Source organism: Mustelus asterias, chromosome 6, assembly GCF_964213995.1.
Source record: "Mustelus asterias chromosome 6, sMusAst1.hap1.1, whole genome shotgun sequence".
Lineage (NCBI taxonomy): Eukaryota > Metazoa > Chordata > Chondrichthyes > Carcharhiniformes > Triakidae > Mustelus > Mustelus asterias.
Window position 1 is genome coordinate 86,737,700 of NC_135806.1, and position 19,676 is coordinate 86,757,375.

A 19,676-nucleotide genomic window follows, 5' to 3' on the forward strand; every position below is an offset into this window, starting at 1 on the left:
CTCTTCTACAAAACTCTTTACAGTTGACTTACTGAGACACAACTCTGTATTTTTCAGTATTGTTTATGTATGTAGTATAAGGTTTAAAAATGGCCCAGGATTATTTGGGGGATATTAGTATAGTTCTGAATGAGTGAGAGGTGTCATTTGAAGTACAAGATTACTGACTTGCACTGAAATTTCATGATATGCATTGCAGTTCAGTCTGAAATTCAGTAATTTCACACTGCCAAGTGCAAAACAAATATAAATTATTTTCATCTACTTTTGCTCTAGTTATTGTGATTATTTTAATTTCCTCCCTCCCTTTTATCTCCTGGTTTGTGCTATTGGGATGTTTTTTGTGCCTTCTATTGTGGTAGGTAGGTGGCAATTGAAGATTACAGATGTGGGAGAAAGTGAGACAGTCTTTGTTATAAAGAGGATATGGAGCTGTGAGTCTCTACCATAGTTGTGGAGGTTCTGTTTCAGTCTAAAATAATGGCTGTCGGGATGGAGTAGGCATGGAGAATGTGGAGTAGTGCTTTCCAAAACTTTTTTCCACTGCGACTCCAATTTGAGGCTTTGAAATTGCCATGACCCCTCCGAGGGAGCTGTGGGCAAGGATGGGGAAGTGCTTTTAATCATTATGTGCCTTTAATAACTTACCTTTAGGTTGGTTTCTGGAGCAAGAATCACTCCTTAAGCAGGTGGAGCTCTGCAGAAGCCATTGCAGAGCTCCCAACCTCGGAATCTCTTGTGACCCTGTTTGGGAAACCATGTTGTGGAGTTGTGGCCGGGCTAAAAAATAATTGCTTTAATTTATTCATCTATATAATCGCACAAACAGTCTGACAGCATGGAGGTCATGAATTGACGGAGAGCAGTATAGCTGGGTGTCATTAGCATGAACGTGAAAGAACATAAGAACATAAGAAATAGGAGCAGGAGTAGGCCATCTGGCCCTTCGAGCCTGCCCCGCCATTCAACAAGATCATGGCTGATCTGAAGCGAATCAGTTCCACTTACCCGCCTGTTCCCCATATCCCCTAATTCCCTTATCGATCAGAAAACTATCTACCCGTGATTTAAACATATTCAACGAGGAAGCCTCCACCACTTCAATGGGCAGAGAATTCCAGAGATTCACTATCCTCTGAGAGAAGAAGTTCCCCCTCAACTCTGTTCTGAACCGGCCCCCCCTTATTTTGAGGCTGTGCCCTCTAGTTCTGGTTTCCCTTCTAAGTGGAAAGAATCTCTCCACCTCTACCCTATCCAGCCCCTTCATTATCTTATATGTCTCTATAAGATCACCCCTCATCCTTCTAAACTCCAACGAGTACAGACCCAATCTGTTCAATCTCTCCTCATAAGCCACACCCCTCATCTCCGGTATCAACCTGGTGAACCTTCTCTGCACTCCCTCCAAGGCCAATATATCCTTTCGCAAATAAGAGGACCAAAACTGCACACAGTACTCCAGTTGCGGCCTCACCAGTGCCCTGTACAGTTGCAGCAAGACCTCCCTGCTTTTATATTCTATCCCCCTCGCGATAAAGGCCAACATTCCATTCGCCGCCTTGATCACCTGCTGCACCTGCAGACTGAGTTTTTGCGATTCGTGCACAAGGACCCCCAGGTCCCTCTGCACAGTCACACGATGTAATTTTTCTCTATTTAAATAATATTCCAATTTACTATTATTTCTTCCAAAGTGGATAACCTCACATTTGCTAACGTTATATTCCATCTGCCAGATCCTCGTCCACTCGCTCAGCCTATCCAAATCTCTCTGCAGACTTTCCGCGTCCTCCACACAATTCGCTTTTCCACTCACCTTCGTGTCATCAGCAAACTTGAATACCCTACATTCAGCCCCCTCCTCCAGATCATCTATGTAAATGGTAAACAATTGAGGCCCCAGCACCGATTCCTGCGGCACGCCACTGGTCACCAACTGCCAACCAGAAAAGCACCCATTTATCCCAACTCTTTGCTTCCTGTTAGATAGCCAATCCCCAATCCACGCCAACACCTTACCCCTAACTCCGTGTACCCCAATCTTCTACAGCAACCTTTTGTGAGGCACCTTATCGAACGCCTTCTGGAAATCTAAAAACACCACATCTACCGGTTCCCCTCTGTCAACCGAACTAGTGACATCTTCATAAAAGTCCAGTAGATTCGTCAAACACGACTTTCCCTTCACGAATCCATGCTGCGTCTGCTTGATCGAACCATTCTTGTTCAGGTGCTCTGTTATTTCCTCTTTAATAATGGACTCTAGCATCTTCCCAACTACAGACGTTAAGCTAACCGGCCTGTAGTTACCCGCCTTTTGTCTACTTCCTTTTTTAAACAGCGACGTAACAGTAGCTGTTTTCCAGTCAGCCGGCACTACCCCAGAGTCCAGCGAATTTTGATAAATTACTACTAACGCATCTGCTATTACCTCAGCCATTTCTTTCAGTACCCTGGGATGCATTCCATCCGGGCCCGGGGACTTGTCTACCTTCAGTCCTATTAGTCTACCAAGCACCACCTCCTTAGTAACAGTAATTGTATTAAGGACCTCCCCTCCCACCAACTCTCGATCTCTAATATTCGGCAAACTATTTGTGTCTTCCACCGTGAAGACCGACACAAAGAACTTATTTAAAGTCTCAGCCATTTCCTCGTTTTCCACTATTAAATCCCCCCTCTCATCTTCCAAGGGTCCAACATTCACTCTAGCCACTTTATTCCTTTTTATATACTTGTAAAAACTTTTACTATCGTTTTTTATATTTTGAGCTAGTTTAGTTTCATAATCTATCTTTCCTTTCTTAATCGCTTTCTTAGTCGTTCTTTGTTTTTCTTTAAAGCTTTCCCAATCCACTAATTCTCCACTATTTTTGGCCACTCTGTACGCATCTGATTTTATTTTAATACTCTCCTTTATTTCCTTCGTTATCCACGTCTGGTTATCCTTTTTCTTACAGTCCTTCTTTATCACCGGAATATATTTTTGCTGAGTACTTAAAAAAATCTCCTTAAAAATCCTCCCATATCTGCCAAGGGAGTGATCTAGACCAGAACAGAGTTCAAGAATTAAATGTTCTGCACAATTATAGGTAACGGAAGCTCTATGGGGTTGAGGTGCTGGAAGATTGTGGTGTATGGATGTCTACAGAGAAGTTTTAAACAGGCATTACTCAATTAGAATTGGTGCCATTTTGGTGCTGTGGGTAGGCTAAAACCAGATTGGAGGGATTGAAATGGAGTTGTTGGAGAGATTGGCATAGAAGCAGATTACAATATATGTTCAGGGAAGTTGGGGAGGGAGGTTTGAGATCAGGCATAAGTTGCTGGTTGGTTTTGTGGGGAGGAGAGTAGTAGTTTTGAAAAGAGGATCGAGGAATGATAATGACTTGGGTCTTTCTAAAAATTAAGTGAAATGTGGCTTTGGAATATTACTGCAGTTCTTGCTGTTATGCTAATCTTCAGTGGGATCTGCTGGGGATGAACACAATTGGGAGCTTTCCTCAGTTCTGTGTCATGTTGAGTAGAGATCATCAAGCAGGTGGTTGTTATATCTTCTAACGAGTATGAGGGAAAATCTGAGATGAGGGTTGCACCTGAAAAGAGTTAATATCTCTTGACCATTTGGTAGAGTTTGTGGTGTTTGGGAGATGAGTATCTATTGTATTGGTAAAGATACATGTTCACCTCATTTTCAGTTAGAAACACAGAAAATAGAAGCAGGAGTAGGCCATTCGGTCCTTCAAGCCTGCTCCACCATTTAATATGATCATGGCTGATCCTCTATCTTAATACCATACTCCCGCACTCTCCCCATAATCCATGAGAGCTTGAGAGTCTAGAAATCTGTCTATTTCATTCTTAAGTATATCCAGTAACTTGACCTCCACAGCCTTCTGTGGTAAAGAATTCCACAGGTTCATCACTATCTGAGTGAAGGAATTTCTCCTTTATCTCAGTCCTAAATGGCCTACCCTGTACCCTGAGAATGTGACCCCTTGTTCTACACCTCCCCAGCCAGAGAAACAATATCCCTGCATACAGTTTGTCAAGTCCTGTCTGGATTTTATATGTTTCAATTAAATCCCCCCATCATTCTTCAAATCCCAGTGAATACAGGCCCAGTTGACCCAATCTCTCCTCCCACGACAACCTTGCCATCCTAGGAAACAGTCTGGTGAACGTTTGCTCCCTCTATGGCAAATATTTCCTTTTTTAGATAGGGAGACAAAAACTGCACACAATACTCCAGGTGTAGTGATGTAGTAGCGCACCCAGATCTCTTTGTACATAAACATTTCCCAACCAATCACCATTTAAATGACACTCTGTCTTTCTATTGGAAGTGGATAACTTCACATTTATCCACGTTATACTGCATCAGCATGTATTTTACCTCTGATTCAGCTGAGTCAGCTGACCAAGGCACCATGGTTCAGCAGGCCATTCAAGGGGAGGAAGTAAATAGGCAAGTTGTAGTTGTAGGGGATTCTATTATCAGGGGGATAGATAGGATCCTTTGTGAGCAGGATAGAGTGTCCCGCATGGTATGTTGCCTGCCCGGTGCTAGGGTGCGGGACATCTCTGACCGGCTTGAAAGGATACTGGAGAGGGAGGGGGAGGATCCAGTTGTTGTGGTCCATGTTGGTACCAACAACATAGGCAAGTCTAGGAAAGAGGACCTGTTTAGAGATTATAAAGAGCTAGGATTCAAATTAAAAAACAGGTCCTCAAGGGTCATAATCTCCGGATTACTGCCCGACTCACGTGCAAATTGGCATAGGGAGGCAAGAATAAGGGAAGTTAACACGTGGCTGAAAGAGTGGTGTGGGAAAGAAGGGTTCTTTTTCATGGGACACTGGCATCAGTTTTGGGGCAGGGGGGACCTATACCGTTGGGATGGTCTCCACCTGGACCGAGCTGGGATCAGTGTTCTGGCGAAGAGAGTAAATGGGGTGGTCAATAGGACTTTAAACTAGAGATTGGGGGGGAAGGGAAAGTCAGGGAACCAAGAGGTGAAGGAATCAGTGGGAAGCGTAGCTGCTTAGGATTACAAAAAATCACGAAAAGACAGCGCTCAGGAGAGGTTACGATAGTCCCCATCTCACAAAATATGACACAGTGTCTGGAAAGGCTCAGTAAACCAAGGTCCACCACACTACGAAAACAAAAAGGGACGGTCAATAGGGAATTAAAGGTGCTATATTTAAATGCCCGCAGTGTCCGGAACAAGATAGATGAGCTTGTGGCCCAGATTGTGACTGGCAGGTATGATGTGGTAGGCATCACAGAGACGTGGTTGCAGGGGGTTCAGGACTGGCAGTTAAACATCCAGGGATTCACAACCTATCGAAAAGACAGAGAGGTGGGTAGAGGGGGCGGGGTTGCCTTGTTAATTAGAAATGAAATTAAATCAATAGCACTAAACGACATAGGGTCAGACGATGTGGAGTCTGTGTGGGTAGAGTTGAGGAACCACAAAGGCAAAAAAACCATAATGGGAGTTATGTACAGGCCTCCTGACAGTGGTCAGGACCAGGGGCACAAAATGCACCACGAAATAGAAAGGGCATGTCAGAAAGGCAAGGTCACAGTGATCATGGGGGATTTCAATATGCAGGTGGACTGGGTAAATAATGTTGCCAGTGGACCCAAAGAAAGGGAATTCATTGAATGTTTACAGGACGGCTTTTTGGAACAGCTTGTGATGGAGCCCACGAGGGAACAGGCTATTCTGGACTTAGTGTTATGTAATGAGCCAGACGTGATAAAAGATCTTAAAGTAAGGGAACACTTAGGAAGCAGTGATCATAATATGGTAGAATTCAGTCTGCAATTTGAAAGAAGGAAGGCAGAATCAGATGTGAAGGTTCTACAGTTAAATAAAGGTAATTACAGGCGCATGAGGGAGGAACTGACAAAAATCGACTGGAAGCAGAGCCTAGTGGGAAAGACAGTAGAACAGCAATGGCAGGAGTTTCTGGGAGTAATTGAGGACACAGTGCAGAGGTTCATCCCAAACAAAAGAAAGGTTATCAGAGGGGGGATTAGGCAGCCATGGCTGACAAAGGAAGTCAGGGAATGCATCAAGGCAAAAGAGAGAGCCTATAATGTGGCAAAGAGTAGTGGGAAGTCAGAAGATTGGGAAGGCTATAAAAACAAACAGAGGATAACAAAGAGAGAAATAAGGAAGGAGAGGATCAAATATGAAGGTAGGCTAGCCAGTAACATTAGGAATGATAGTAAAAGTTTCTTTAAATACATTAAAAACAAACGGGAGGCAAAAGTAGACATTGGGCCGCTCCAAAATGACGCTGGTAATCTAGTGATGGGAGACAAGGAAATAGCTGAGGAACTTAATAAGTACTTTGCGTCAGTCTTCACAGTAGAAGACATGAGTAATATCCCAACAATTCAGGAAAGTCAGGGGGCAGAGTTGAATATGGTTGCCATCACAAAGGAGAAAGTGCTAGAGAAACTAAAAGGTCTGAAAATTGATAAATCTCCGGGCCCAGATGGGCTACATCCTAGAGTTCTAAAGGAGATAGCTGAAGAAATAGTGGAGGCGTTAGTTATGATCTTTCAAAAGTCACTGGAGTCAGGGAAAGTCCCAGAGGATTGGAAAATCGCTGTTGTAACCCCACTGTTCAAGAAGGGAACAAGAAAAAAGATGGAAAATTATAGGCCAATTAGCCTAACCTCAGTTGTTGGCAAAATTCTAGAATCCATCGTTAAGGATGAGATTTCTAAATTCTTGGAAGTGCAGGGTCGGATTAAGACAAGTCAGCATGGATTTAGTAAGGGGAGGTCGTGCCTGACAAACCTGTTAGAGTTCTTTGAAGAGATAACAAATAGGTTAGACCAAGGAGAGCCAATGGATGTTATCTATCTTGACTTCCAAAAGGCCTTTGACAAGGTGCCTCACGGGAGACTGCTGAGTAAAATAAGGGCCCATGGTATTCGAGGCAAGGTACTAACATGGATTGACGATTGGCTGTCAGACAGAAGGCAGAGAGTTGGGATAAAAGGTTCTTTCTCAGAATGGCAACCGGTGACAAGTGGTGTCCCGCAGGGTTCAGTGTTGGGGCCACAGCTGTTCTCTTTATATATTAACGATCTAGATGACGGGACTGGGAGCATTCTGGCCAAGTTTGCCGATGATACAAAGATAGGTGGAGGGGCAGGTAGTATTGAGGAGGTGGGGAGGCTGCAGAAAGATTTAGACAGTTTAGGAGAGTGGTCCAAGAAGTGGCTGATGAAATTCAACGTGGGCAAGTGCGAGGTCGTACACTTTGGAAAAAAGAATAGAGGCGTGGACTATTTTCTAAACGGTGACAAAATTCATAATGCTAAAGTGCAAAGGGACTTGGGAGTCCTAGTCCAGGATTCTCTAAAGGTAAACTTGCAGGTTGAGTCCGTAATTAGGAAAGCAAATGTAATGTTGTCATTTATCTCAAGAGGCTTGGAATACAAAAGCAGGGATGTACTTCTGAGGCTTTATAAAGCACTGGTTAGGCCCCATTTGGAGTACTGTGAGCAATTTTGGGCCCCACACCTCAGGAAGGACATACTGGCACTGGAGCGGGTCCAGCGGAGATTCACACGGATGATCCCAGGAATGGTAGGCCTGACATACGATGAACGTCTGAGGATCGTGGGATTATATTCATTGGAGTTTAGGAGGTTGAGGGGAGATCTGATAGAAACTTACAAGATAATGAACGGCTTAGATAGGATGGACGTAGGGAAGTTGTTTCCATTAACAGGGGAGACTAGGACGCGGGGGCACAGCCTTAGAATAAAAGGGAGTCACTTTAGAACAGAGATGAGGAGAAATTTCTTCAGCCAGAGAGTGGTGGGTCTGTGGAATTCATTGCCACAGAGGGCTGTGGAGGCCGAGACGTTGAGCGTCTTCAAGACAGAAATTGATAAATTCTTGATTTCTCGAGGAATTAAGGGCTATGGGGAGAGAGCGGGTAAATGGAGTTGAAATCAACCATGATTGAATGGTGGAGTGGACTCGATGGGCCGAATGGCCTTACTTCCGCTCCTATGTCTTATGGTCTTATGGTCTTATGATTGAACTTGTCTAAAACACCATGAAGTCTCTTAACATCCTCTTCACCACTCATATTCCCACCAGGTTTCATGTCATCAGCAACCTTGGAAATATTACATTCCATTCCCTCATTCAAACCATTGACCTATATTGTGAATAGCTGGAACCCATGCACTGATCCCTGCGGGACCCCACGAGTCCCCACTTGCCACTTTGAAGATGACCCATTTATTCCTACTCTCTTTCCTGTCTGCTAATCAATTTTCAATTCATGCCAGTAAAATATCCCCAGTCACATGCACGTTACCGTTGCAAATTAACCTCTTCTGTGGGACTTTATCAAAAGCACACCACATACATTAGTTCATCCTTATCTATTCCACTTGTTATGCTCCAGTACGTTTGTTAAACATGATTTCCCTTTCATAAATTCATGTTGACTTTGTCTTATCCCACTGATATTTTCTCAACTGTCCTGTTATCACATCCAAAGTCCAGCATTTTTCCTACACCTGATGTTAGGCTCACCGGTCTGTAATTCCTTGCTTTCTTCCTCTCTCCTTTTACAAATAGCAGGGTTACATTTGTCACCCTCCAATCTGCCAGGATTGTTCCAGAATCTACAGAATTTTGGAAGATGACCGCTGATGCATCCACTATTTCCACAGCCATCTTCTTTAGTACTGTGGGATTCAGATGATCAGATCCTGAGCATTTATCAGCTTTGAGTCCCAATAATCTGTGTAGCATTTTTTTTAGTGATACTAATTTCCTTCAATTCCTGCTTCTCACTCGAGCCTGGGTTCCTTAACATTTCTGGGGTGACAGAACTAAACTTGAATTGCTTTGCCATTTCCTTGTTCTCTGCTATAAATTTTTCTGATTTGGACTGTAAGGGACCTACATTTATCTTTAATGTTTTCTTTATATGTACTTGCAGATGCTTTTGCAGTCCAGTTTTAGGTTACTTGCAAGTTTCCTCTTGTACTCTATTTTTCCCCTCTTAATCAAAATCTTGGCCCTCCTTTCTGAATTCTGAATTGCTCCCAATCCTTGGGCTTGCTGCTTTTGCTAACAACTTTATATAACTCCTCTTTGGATCCAATACTATCTTTAATTTCTTGTGTTAGCCATCGTTGGGCTGCTTTTCTTGTGTCTGCGGCAGAAAGGAATTTTTACTTTGCAATGCATACACTCGTTTCTTCAATATTAGCCATTGCCTATCTACTGTCATGCCTTTTAGTGAAGTTGCCCAATCTATCTTTGCCAACTCATGCCTCATACTTTCATAACATAGTTTCACCCATTTTACTAAGGTCTGTATTCTGTCTCAATGCTATATCTCTACAAAAGTTTTTCTGACTGGGAAGGTGAACCTGATGTGCACTATTTGAGCAGAATGACAACTTGGTGGCCTTGGTTAAACTGGTTGCATAGAGAGGGTTTAAAATTGCAATTATGAAAAAATGCCTACTTGTACCAATAAATTTACTGACAGTAAATATCTGATGCATTATGTTTTAATGAAGCAGGTACAGTGGAAGTATATTTTTAAGTTAATGTTCTATTGTAGTAAGACAGATAATAGATAGAAGCAGCAAGCCTGTGTCTCAAATTTTAGACTTCAAAATGGTTGCAGTTAGCAATATAATGAGCTATTGTATAAGGGGCAAGTTTTAAGGATTGTAATTAATTGAAATTTAGGAAGCCGCTGTCATGTCAGTTTTGTAAATCAGTGCTCTTAAAGTTATCTTTCGTTCCGGGTGTTCAATCAGCTGCTTTTACTGTGGATTTGCACCAAAGTTTGTTGACATAAAATAGTTAATGTAATTGAACCACCAAAATTTGCTAAGTGCATAGCAGAAAATATTGCACCTGCAAATGCAACGGCAAAAGCATTTGGAGACTTGTCATCAAATTGGCAGAATGGTACCCCAGGTTGAGCACAAGAGAGAAGTGTGCTAGGTTTCTTTAACTTGTGCTTCTTTCACCGCATGGAATAGTTGAAATGAATGGTGTAAATGCATTTAAGGGGAGGCTTGATAAGCATATAGGGGAGAAGAGAGTGGAAGGTTATGAGGCTGTATTTCAGGAAGGAAAGGTGAGCAGAGGTTTGAGTAGAGCATAAACATCAGCGTGGATGGATTGGACTAAATGACCTATATGTGTTGTATACCTAATGTAAAGAACTTGTGATTATAATTCTAATATTTATGATTTGAAGTTACAAGAGAGTTGAATGATGAATATGTTATGTCCATTATCTGTATCAGTGATTTTTTTAAACTTTTTCTTTTGTAGAATAATACTGTCAGAGAAGTTTGAAGCTTCTATATGGGCCATTTTCTTTCAAAAAATGGTAAGCGTGTGAAGAAGAGAAGACGGAAAGTGAGAAAGAACTGCTTTCTTCGTGGACCTTGCATGTTGTGCTTCATTGTTCACAATACTTCTCTTGATGAGGATCAGTTCGAAAGTGCATCCAAACTAGCTGAGCGATACGCCACGCTGACCACAACAGAGGAATGTGCTAAGTTTCTTCTTTCTCCCAAAGAGCTTGCTATCTGGGAAGAACAGGGCAAGAGTTTACTTTCCAGTGTTCCAGCAAAACTGATTGGGCCACCTCTGTTTAGAACAGTCTCACCAGACTATTCGGAGATGCCAGTTTGCAAACGTAAATGTGCTGGAGTACAAACGTGTACACCTTGCAAATTGCCTCGTTCTGCAGTTGAAGGAATTCCTGATAGTGGTTTAAATAATGACATAGCACAGCATCCGGTACCTGTATGTACTTTGCCTACTTCCACAGCAGAATGCACTAACGTGGGTATTCAGGGGAACATGGGTGACTGTTCTTCTCTGCTGCAATGTCCAGTCTCTCCTTCGGGGCCCGAAGACAATGAACTTCTTCCCCATGAAAACTTTAAAGATTTAAAAGTGGAATCTGAACCACCAAATATAAATCAGCTTCCTTCCTCTATACTTCTAAAGGTAAGGTTTCTGGCTACGCAAGGTGATATTTATGATTTGAATTTTGTCTGACGTGACGCCATCAATTGTGAGAGTGCAAAAACAAACCTGGATTGTTATAAACTGAGCATATACAAAATACATATGTGTTTCAGAGAAGCTGGAAGGGATCTTATAAAAATTGATACTGTTTGGTTTCTTGACCTCTGTTCTTTCCTTGTTTTTAGTTCTCCGGTTCACTCACATTCAATGTTCTGGCTTCATCCACAGGCATTGGGAAAGGGGCAATGTAACAGATGTTCCTGTAATATTACATTTGCAGAGAAATATTGTTTACAGTCTTAATAAGAGTTTTAGCTGTGCAGCGTAAATGCCGTAACGTTATAAATGACTTTGTTCTGTGGAGTTCTTGAGATGACATTAAACAATGAAATGTACCATTATCACATACCTTTTATGATTACCTCTTTTGAAGTAAGAATGAACTGAACTGTTCTTAGAAGCAAATCTATCTTTTTGAGAGGTAGGAATCACAGCACCTGGTATCCGTATTTTTGGAAGTTAATTAGCACCTCTGTATCATTTCTTTAGCTCTTCAGCAACATGTTATGGTACATAAATCTACTCTTACTATCCCTCTTCATTTCAAAACACCTCTCCAACTAATAATTTAATCATTTAAACAATCACATCTCTTCTGAGCCTACATTTATTTCTCCCAACTAAATAACCCTGACACTTGGAACCTCAGAGCTCCATGATCTTGTATTATCTTGGCCGCCCATTTTATAGCCAAAATATCCTTCATCAGGAATGGATTAAAACTGTATACTATTCCAAATGTAGATATCTCTCAGTCTTTATTGCCCGAAGTATGCTCCTCATGATTTTGTATTTAACTTACCAGTAAAATGGTCAAAATGCATATTTGCTTTTTAGTCACTTTTGATCCTAGAATGGTTGCAGGCAGAAAGAGGGCATTTGTCCCATTAAGTCGGTGCCAACACTCTGCAAAGAAAGTTTAGTTAGTCCGATGCCTCTGCCTTTTCCTGCAGCCCTGCATTTTTCCCTTGAAGTGCTTTGAGAGTCATAATTGAATCTGTCCCCACCATCCATTCAAGCAGTGTTCCAAATTGCAATCACTTGTTGCCTGAAAATGTTTTTCCTCATGTTCTTTTGCCAATCACTTCAAATCTGTGCCCTCTGATTTTTTTTACCTTTCTTTGAGTGGGAAGGGTTTCTCCCTATCTATTGTCAAGTTCGCGAAATGTGAAATAAAAACAGCAAATGCTGGAAATATTTTGCAGGTCAGGCAGCATCTATGGAGAGAGAAATAGATTTAATCTTTCAAGGTGGACCACTTCCTTTGTTCCAAGTGTAACTCCAACCACTGGAGAGTTTCGCCCTGATACTTGTTGACTTCAGTTTCACTAGTGCTCCTTGATGCCACACTCAAATCAAATGCTGACGTGATGTCAAAGGCAGTCACCCTCACTTTTCTAAATCTGTCTCCCCTCCCTAAGTCACTCCTTTAAACCTAGTTTTTCGACCAGTTCTTTGGCAGTCCTGTGTAAGCTCTCTGTGGCTTAATTTAATTCTGACTGGGAATGATTTTGTGAAGCATCTTGGGGAAAGTTTACTGCATTAAAGGTGCAGTATAAATAATGGCAATTATCTAGGGGATTAAGAGCCAATTAATGTAGATCTGTGACCCTAGGACTGATCTCTGAATGGGGACCCAATACAGGATAGCATTAAATCATTGCCAGTTGAGGTAACTTTGCAATTATATGAAGATGTGTCTTTGATCTGTATGTGCAAAGCACATTGTCATTTGAAAATCTGTGATTTCTCTAGCTATTAAGGGGATAATGTTTGCTGGTATGAATATAAAGGAGCTTGAGTGGCGTATGTTTGAGTCCTGCTACAAGACTTATCAACTGCAAAAGAACCTGGCCACTAGTGTAGACAAGCGAGTTTGAGTCCCCGATTTGGATAAGTGGAGAGGGTTGGCGGCAGGAAGGTAATTCGCTTGTAAAAGCATCAGCCAAATCCAAAAATTGGCAGTTGATGTGAGAAATGATCGACCAGCATTGTGGCCACCCCATGTAACATGGGAAAGGCCTGAAGGGAGAGTTTGGTGACAGAAATATAATGCTTTGCAGTCTCCTGCCCTTAGGAATTAAATGCTGTTGAAGATGGTTTAAGGGGAACAAAGTTGTAAGAAAGTTTGTTTGAAATGCAATTTGAGGATTGAATTTTGAAGTGGTTGATTCTGTATAACAGTGGATGAATTAATCTGATTGATGTGTGTACCTTGTGGTGCCACAAGAAAGCAAAGGTCTTGCACTCCTCCGAAGAGGAACCAGCGTAAGAGGAAGGACTAACTTTGTGTCCTTAAATATGACAAGGTTGATGAGGATGGCAGAATCCAACATCTGCAGCTTGAGTGCCCTTCTGAAGAGTGTGGTACAGGTCTGTTTGTGGACCTTTTAACAGGCAATCCTGTTGGAAATGCTGTCTTGACATACTTCTTTTTCAGGCCAGAGAGCATTATTATGTACATTTAAATAAATTATGTTGGGGAAAGGAATTTCAATCTCTATTGTGGTATTTAGAGTAATTAATTGCAAAGCACTGCTAAATTAATACTTGAAGTTCAAACTTTATGTAAGTTGGAAAAGATTTAAAACACTTCATGTGGGGAAAGCACCCTCTCCATATAGAACTAGCTAAAGTTTGACAATGAAGTACAGGAGGACTGAAGTATCTTGAGATGTTTGTGCCTTTATGTGTATATTTACTTATGTCAACTTTTTCCATTCTAAATTCCCAAGTCCATACTTATTGTACAGTAAGAAGTCTCACAACACCAGGTTAAAGTCCAACAGGTTTATTTGGAATCACGAGCTTTCGGAGCGCTGCTCCTTTAACCTGGTGTTGTAAGACTTCTTACTGTGCCCACCCCAGTCCAACGCTGGCATCTCCACATCATACTTAATTATTGTAGGCAGCTCTGGTGTCTTCAAGTGCATCAATCTCTACTGCAGAGATTTCTATGTTCCGATCAACTCATCTCAAATTTCAAAAAGCTCCTGTAAAATTTGCTGTTTAAGTAATTCTAATGATTATATATAATTGTCTGATTTGAAAATGGGAACTGATATCTATATACCCTGCCCTTTTCTCACCTGAAGATTTAATTTGGTCTGTAATTCCACAAGAGATTCAATTGTATCCATCTCACGATGCACTTCCTGTCTGCAAAACTTTATTTCCTGCTTTTTTGTCAGTTTTATTTGTTAACTTTTTCCAGTAATACCCCATGTCTGCATTTAGAATAAAAATGGTCTTTTTAAACTTGTCCCGCTGTCATTTCATAAACTGCCCACTGGGTGTAGCTGAGATTCCATCACCATATTACTTGCTCTTGAGGTAAGTTTTTTTTTCGAATTGTAACTTTCTAGGTATGCGTTTTTATAATTTAATTAAAATCCTTTTTTATTAGCTCTTGGTATCTTTCAGGCATCTCATCCTTCTCTGAGACAGTACTTTCCCTTTGTTTGCAGGTTCTCGCCTTTCCTCCACTGTTGGGCCTTCTGGGACTGTCCTCGGTTATGTTTATTTAAACATTTTTAAAGTACAAATTTATTCATGCTTTACTCATGGTTGCAGTCATGACTCATTATGCAGTTGGATTCTGTGTTGACTTGCCCCTATTACTTATTTTACTTTAAGCTCGAGGTCATCCAAAGTTCTATTGCTCGTGTCTTAACTCACAGCAAGTCCTATTCCCAATCATCCATGTGTTCACTGACCTACAGTGGCTCCCAGTAAAGCAACTCCTTGATTTTAAAATTCTCATCCTTGTTTTCAAATCCCTTCATTACCTTGCCTCTTCTCCAACCCCGCAACCCAACGAGATATCTGCGCTCCTCTAATTCTGGCCTCTTGTGCATTCCCAATCACAATCACTCCACCATTGCTGGCTGTGCTTTAGGTTGTCTGGGCCCCATGCTCTGGAATTTCTTTCGTACACCACCTCTGCCTCTCCACCTCACTTTCGTCCTTTAAGAAACTTCTTAAAAACCGACCTCTTTGACCAAGCTTATGGTCATCTGACCCACTTAGCGTCATACTTGGTTTTATAATGTTCCTGTGAAGTGCCTTTGGATGTTTCAGTATGTCAAAGGTGCTGCATAACTCGAAGTTGGTGTTACTGCTGTTGCTACAAATCTCTCTCTATTCTTCTCTCCTTTTATTGTCTTTTGGTGACTCTGAAAAAAATAATCTCGTGAAGAGGACTGGATGATGACCCAGTCTTTCGCTCATGTCTATCTGACTAGGAAGTCGTGTTGCTCTTCTGTTGGTGTTTTCATTGCTTCCTTTTCATTATCCTGTTTGCTTTATTCTTCCTTATCAACACTGATGCGCAATTGTGAATTTAGCATATGTGATATCTTGTTGTCTGCAAGTTTTAATTATCTTGCAGAGGTTATTAAGCACATTTTCATAAGTCATGGACAGCAATGTAATTAATTGCAGAATGTTGACCACAGAGCTTCTGATCATTAATCTTTTTACATTTTAGGTCTTTGCTCATTTAACTTTGAAGGAAAGGTGTCTTTCAGCATCTTTAGTTTGCAAGTACTGGCGTGATCTTAGTTTAGATTTTCAATTTTGGAAACAGTTGGACCTCAGTGGACGACAGCAGGTATGAATTTCACTGTCTTATGATAGAAGTTGGAAAAAAATGCTGAAAGAGAAATAATTTTATCATCTTAAATGTCTTTCACAGGTTGCATATATAAATAAAATATGTTTTTGAGGGAGGGAAGGAAGGAATACTAAAAGATACTGCTTTTATGCTGATGCAGTTTATGATAAATTATATCAAGCCCTGTATGTCTGCTGAGTATTTCTAAACCGGTTTGAAAGTCATCTCAAATAATTTGTCAAATAAAAACAAGGCGCTATATAAAGCTTTAAAATATCTTTAAGCATTCTACAATTGTTCAGTAGACTTGATGATCCTCCATATTGCCGCCTTCAGTTCGGAGAGTGGATTACCTAATGTGCAATTTGCTGCAAATATTATATGTCTTTTTTTATAAATTCATTCAAGGGGTGTTGTTATTGCCGTCAAGGCGAGCACTTATTACCCGTGAGAAAGTGCTAGGGAGCAGCCTTCTTGAACAGCCATAACCTATGTTGTATAATCACTCCCACAATGTTGTTAGGTAGGGGCTTTCAGAATTTTGATCCAGAGATAGTGAAAGAATGGTGATATATTCCAAATCACGCACCATCCTGCTTTGGAAGTGATAGTTTTCTTGTGCACCTGCTGTTCTTGTCCTTCAGTGTTGGTATAAGTGGTGGATTTGTGAGGAGTTGTTGAAGAAGTTTGGTGAGTTGGTGGAGTGCATCCTGCGAATAGCACAACTAAATCTATATAGTAGTTAAAGCCAAATCTGGTTGTTGCAAAAGCATGTTCATGCATTGAGCTCAGCATTCTGATTGATCAAATAAAACCTTCAAATTCGGATTCTTGCAATAATTCACTTACATGTTTTTCTTTTATTCCCTACTAAGTCACCACTAGTATGGTTTAACATTGCATGATGATTCCCAATGTTTAAAAATCAATTAATGTAAGGAGAAATTAATGGCCCAAACCACATTAGTAGTTGATTTTGTCACTAATGAGCTTTTTGTTCAACTAATGATATTAGTATAATTCCTTGTTTTGTTCTCTTTGTGCACATTTCTCTGTTACCTATAATTGTTATTCCACCAAGTAAAACTGTTGACCTGTCGTTGATTCTGTATCATTCTGCACTGGTTTTTGGTTTTAAACTCTAATTAAAATTGATGTTTACTCAGATATTTTAGCCTTAGTATCAATAATATCACTGCTGTCAAATTTGAGGTCATCTCACATTCCCAGTTGGCTTTTCTGTTAAACAGGTAGTTACTTCATTTAAAATCTGCTGATGCTCTGAGGGTCAGTCTCAGTTCAAAAGTTCACCTTAGAATTTCTGTTTATCTATGCAGTTGTAAAGCATCATGATTTAAAAATAATATTTTCTAACTTAACGTGGTGAAAAATTAACAATATTAAATCACTCCAAGTCAATAGGAGACATGTCAATACTCCAATTTAATCTCTTCATAGAAACATAACTTAAATCATAGCACAAGGCCATTTGGACCATCATGCCTCTGAAAGAGCTATCTTATTTGACCCATTCCCCTGCAATTCTCTTCCCTCAAGAGTATTTATCCAACTCCCTTTAGAATATTCCTAATGTAAGAGCATTACAGATAACTCGCTGGGTAAAAATGGTTTCCGCATCTCACCTCTGGCATTTTGGTGAACTACATTACAAACAAAACGTGTAAATAGACTTCAAAATGAGGGTAAAAGGAACATAATAAATATTATGCATAATTAAGTTTTAAAGCATTTGCAAAAATGTCTTGAGAAACATGTCCTACCTAATCAGAGATCACCAAGAAAAGAATTGTGACTTCTGTATGAAATGAAAGGGATCCTCAGTAGGCTGAAAGACAAAACATTCAGGTACACTCAGGTTTGAATGGTATTTTTCCTGGAGGAGAGACTTTTGAGGCATTGTGCATTAAGGGTAGGAGAATCTTAGTGCCTTGGTGAAGAAGGCATATGGCATGCTTGCCTTTATAGGACGGGGCATAGAGTATAAAAGTTGGGGTCTGATGTTGCAGATGTATAGAACCTTGGTTCGGCCGCATTTGGAATACTGCGTCCAGTTCTGGTCGCCACACTACCAGAAGGACGTGGAGGCTTTAGAGAGAGTGCAGAGGAGGTTTACCAGGATGTTGCCTGGTATGGAGGGGCTTAGTTATGAGGAGAGATTGGGTAAACTGGGGTTGTTCGCCCTGGAAAGACGGAGGATGAGGGGAGACCTAATAGAGGTGTATAAAATTATGAAAGGCATAGATAGGGTGAATGGCGGGAAGCTTTTTCCCAGGTCGGTGGCGACGTTCACGAGGGGTCATAGGTTCAAGGTGAGGGGGGGTAGGTTTAACACGGATATCAGAAGGACGTATTTTACACAGAGGGTGGTGGGGGCCTGGAATGTGCTGCCGGGCAAGGTGGTGGAGGCGGCCACACTGGGAACATTTAAGACTTATCTAGATAGCCACATGAACGGAGTGGGAATGGAGGGATACAAAAGAATGGTCTCGTTTGGACCAGGGAGCGGCGCGGGCTTGGAGGGCCAAAGGGCCTGTTCCTGTGCTGTATTGTTCTTAAGTTCTGTTCAGTGCCTTCAGATGTATGTTGACAGAACCTTTCCATAAATAAGAATCTGGTATGTTTCCTTTTAAACAGTGGTTTGTTGCATTGTGGCTTAAAAAATGAATACAGTCAGTTGTGGTTTTCCTGTATTCAAAATCAAAAATACTTTGTGGCTTTTCCTTTGTATTCTTGCAGTGCAACTTATTAAAATGACGATTCTGTTCCAACAAATTTAATTTTGAGCTATTTTCATCCTTGGCGTAGTTGCATTTTCAATATTGAGCTATTTTTCCTTCTGCAGAAATTATTAACAGTATCTTAACAGCAGTTGATCTGCCATACAGTATTTTCTGAACAAGAATAATTTCTGCATTACTTTTTATTTTGTGTGTGTGATTCACTTGTTCCATTTGAAATGTGATTTGTATTGCAAATATTTTGGTTCACGTGTTTAGGTCAACAATTTAAAACTCTACACCTCAAATATTCTGATGTTTTGTAAAACAACTCCTTGCATTTTCTGCACCCATTATACACCTGAGCAGAACACTTAAACTCAAAAGTCAGAACCCAGATTCTTTAAAATTTGATTCCCTGATTTCCCCAGTTGTTGCTCACAGTTGGTTCGAGGATGTCATGTTTTATAATGACAGGAGAGTTGTATCATGCAATGCGTAATCAATTATACTGCTACAGGACAGTTGTGAGGAACCTGATGGGCCCTTTAAGGCCATTGGACCTGATTGCTGTATCTTCCTTGGTCAGTGTGAGGCTTGTTGCCTCACAAAGGATCAGGATAATTTGTACCAAAGAGATAACATGCGATTTTATTCCTTTATTTAATCTCCCTTTAAATAATATTCACTTCAGTAAACATTTCCCAATATTCCTCTGCTACTGGCTGCACATAAGAAAACAAATAGCAATTGGAGTTAGCCATTCAGCCTTGCGAGCCTCCATTGCCAGTCAATAAGTTCATGGTTGAAGGTGGAAAGAAAGCAGGTGAGGTGAGTTATTGAAGGCAAGAGGCAGAGAGTGATGAAATGTGTACCCTCGCATTTTCAACATCTAATCAATGTAAGGATCTATTGCGTAAAAAGGATCTTGCAACTGCTCTCCCATGTAAAGTTGCACACAATGGGGATTCTTGTATATTTCCATTGGCTCTGTGACCCTCATCCCCCATTTACTCAATGATTCTCATTGTGTGCTGTGTGACCTTTTGCTCAGGAGTTCTATTCATTTTCTTTCCCTTCTCTTGACCACTTCATACTGGTCCAATATTGATTAAATCTTTATCCTCCAACTAATTCCTCCCAAATCCATTTAAGAAATACTCCATTACTTGATACCTTCAAAAGTTTGCCAAAA

General features: G+C 40.9%; 1 protein-coding gene across 3 annotated transcripts in view; it reads left to right on the forward strand.

Moving 5' to 3' along the window:
- Nucleotides 1-19,676, forward strand: part of fbxl17 (F-box and leucine-rich repeat protein 17) — a 745,649-nt gene that overhangs the window by 1,271 nt on the left and 724,702 nt on the right. For all 3 annotated transcript variants that reach the window (XM_078214702.1, XM_078214700.1, XM_078214701.1), the window contains exons 2-3: nt 10,361-11,047; nt 15,618-15,740. In XM_078214702.1, the coding sequence (XP_078070828.1) occupies nt 10,394-11,047; nt 15,618-15,740 (777 nt within the window). In that variant the 5' untranslated portion in view covers nt 10,361-10,393. The remainder of the gene's footprint in view (nt 1-10,360; nt 11,048-15,617; nt 15,741-19,676) is intronic.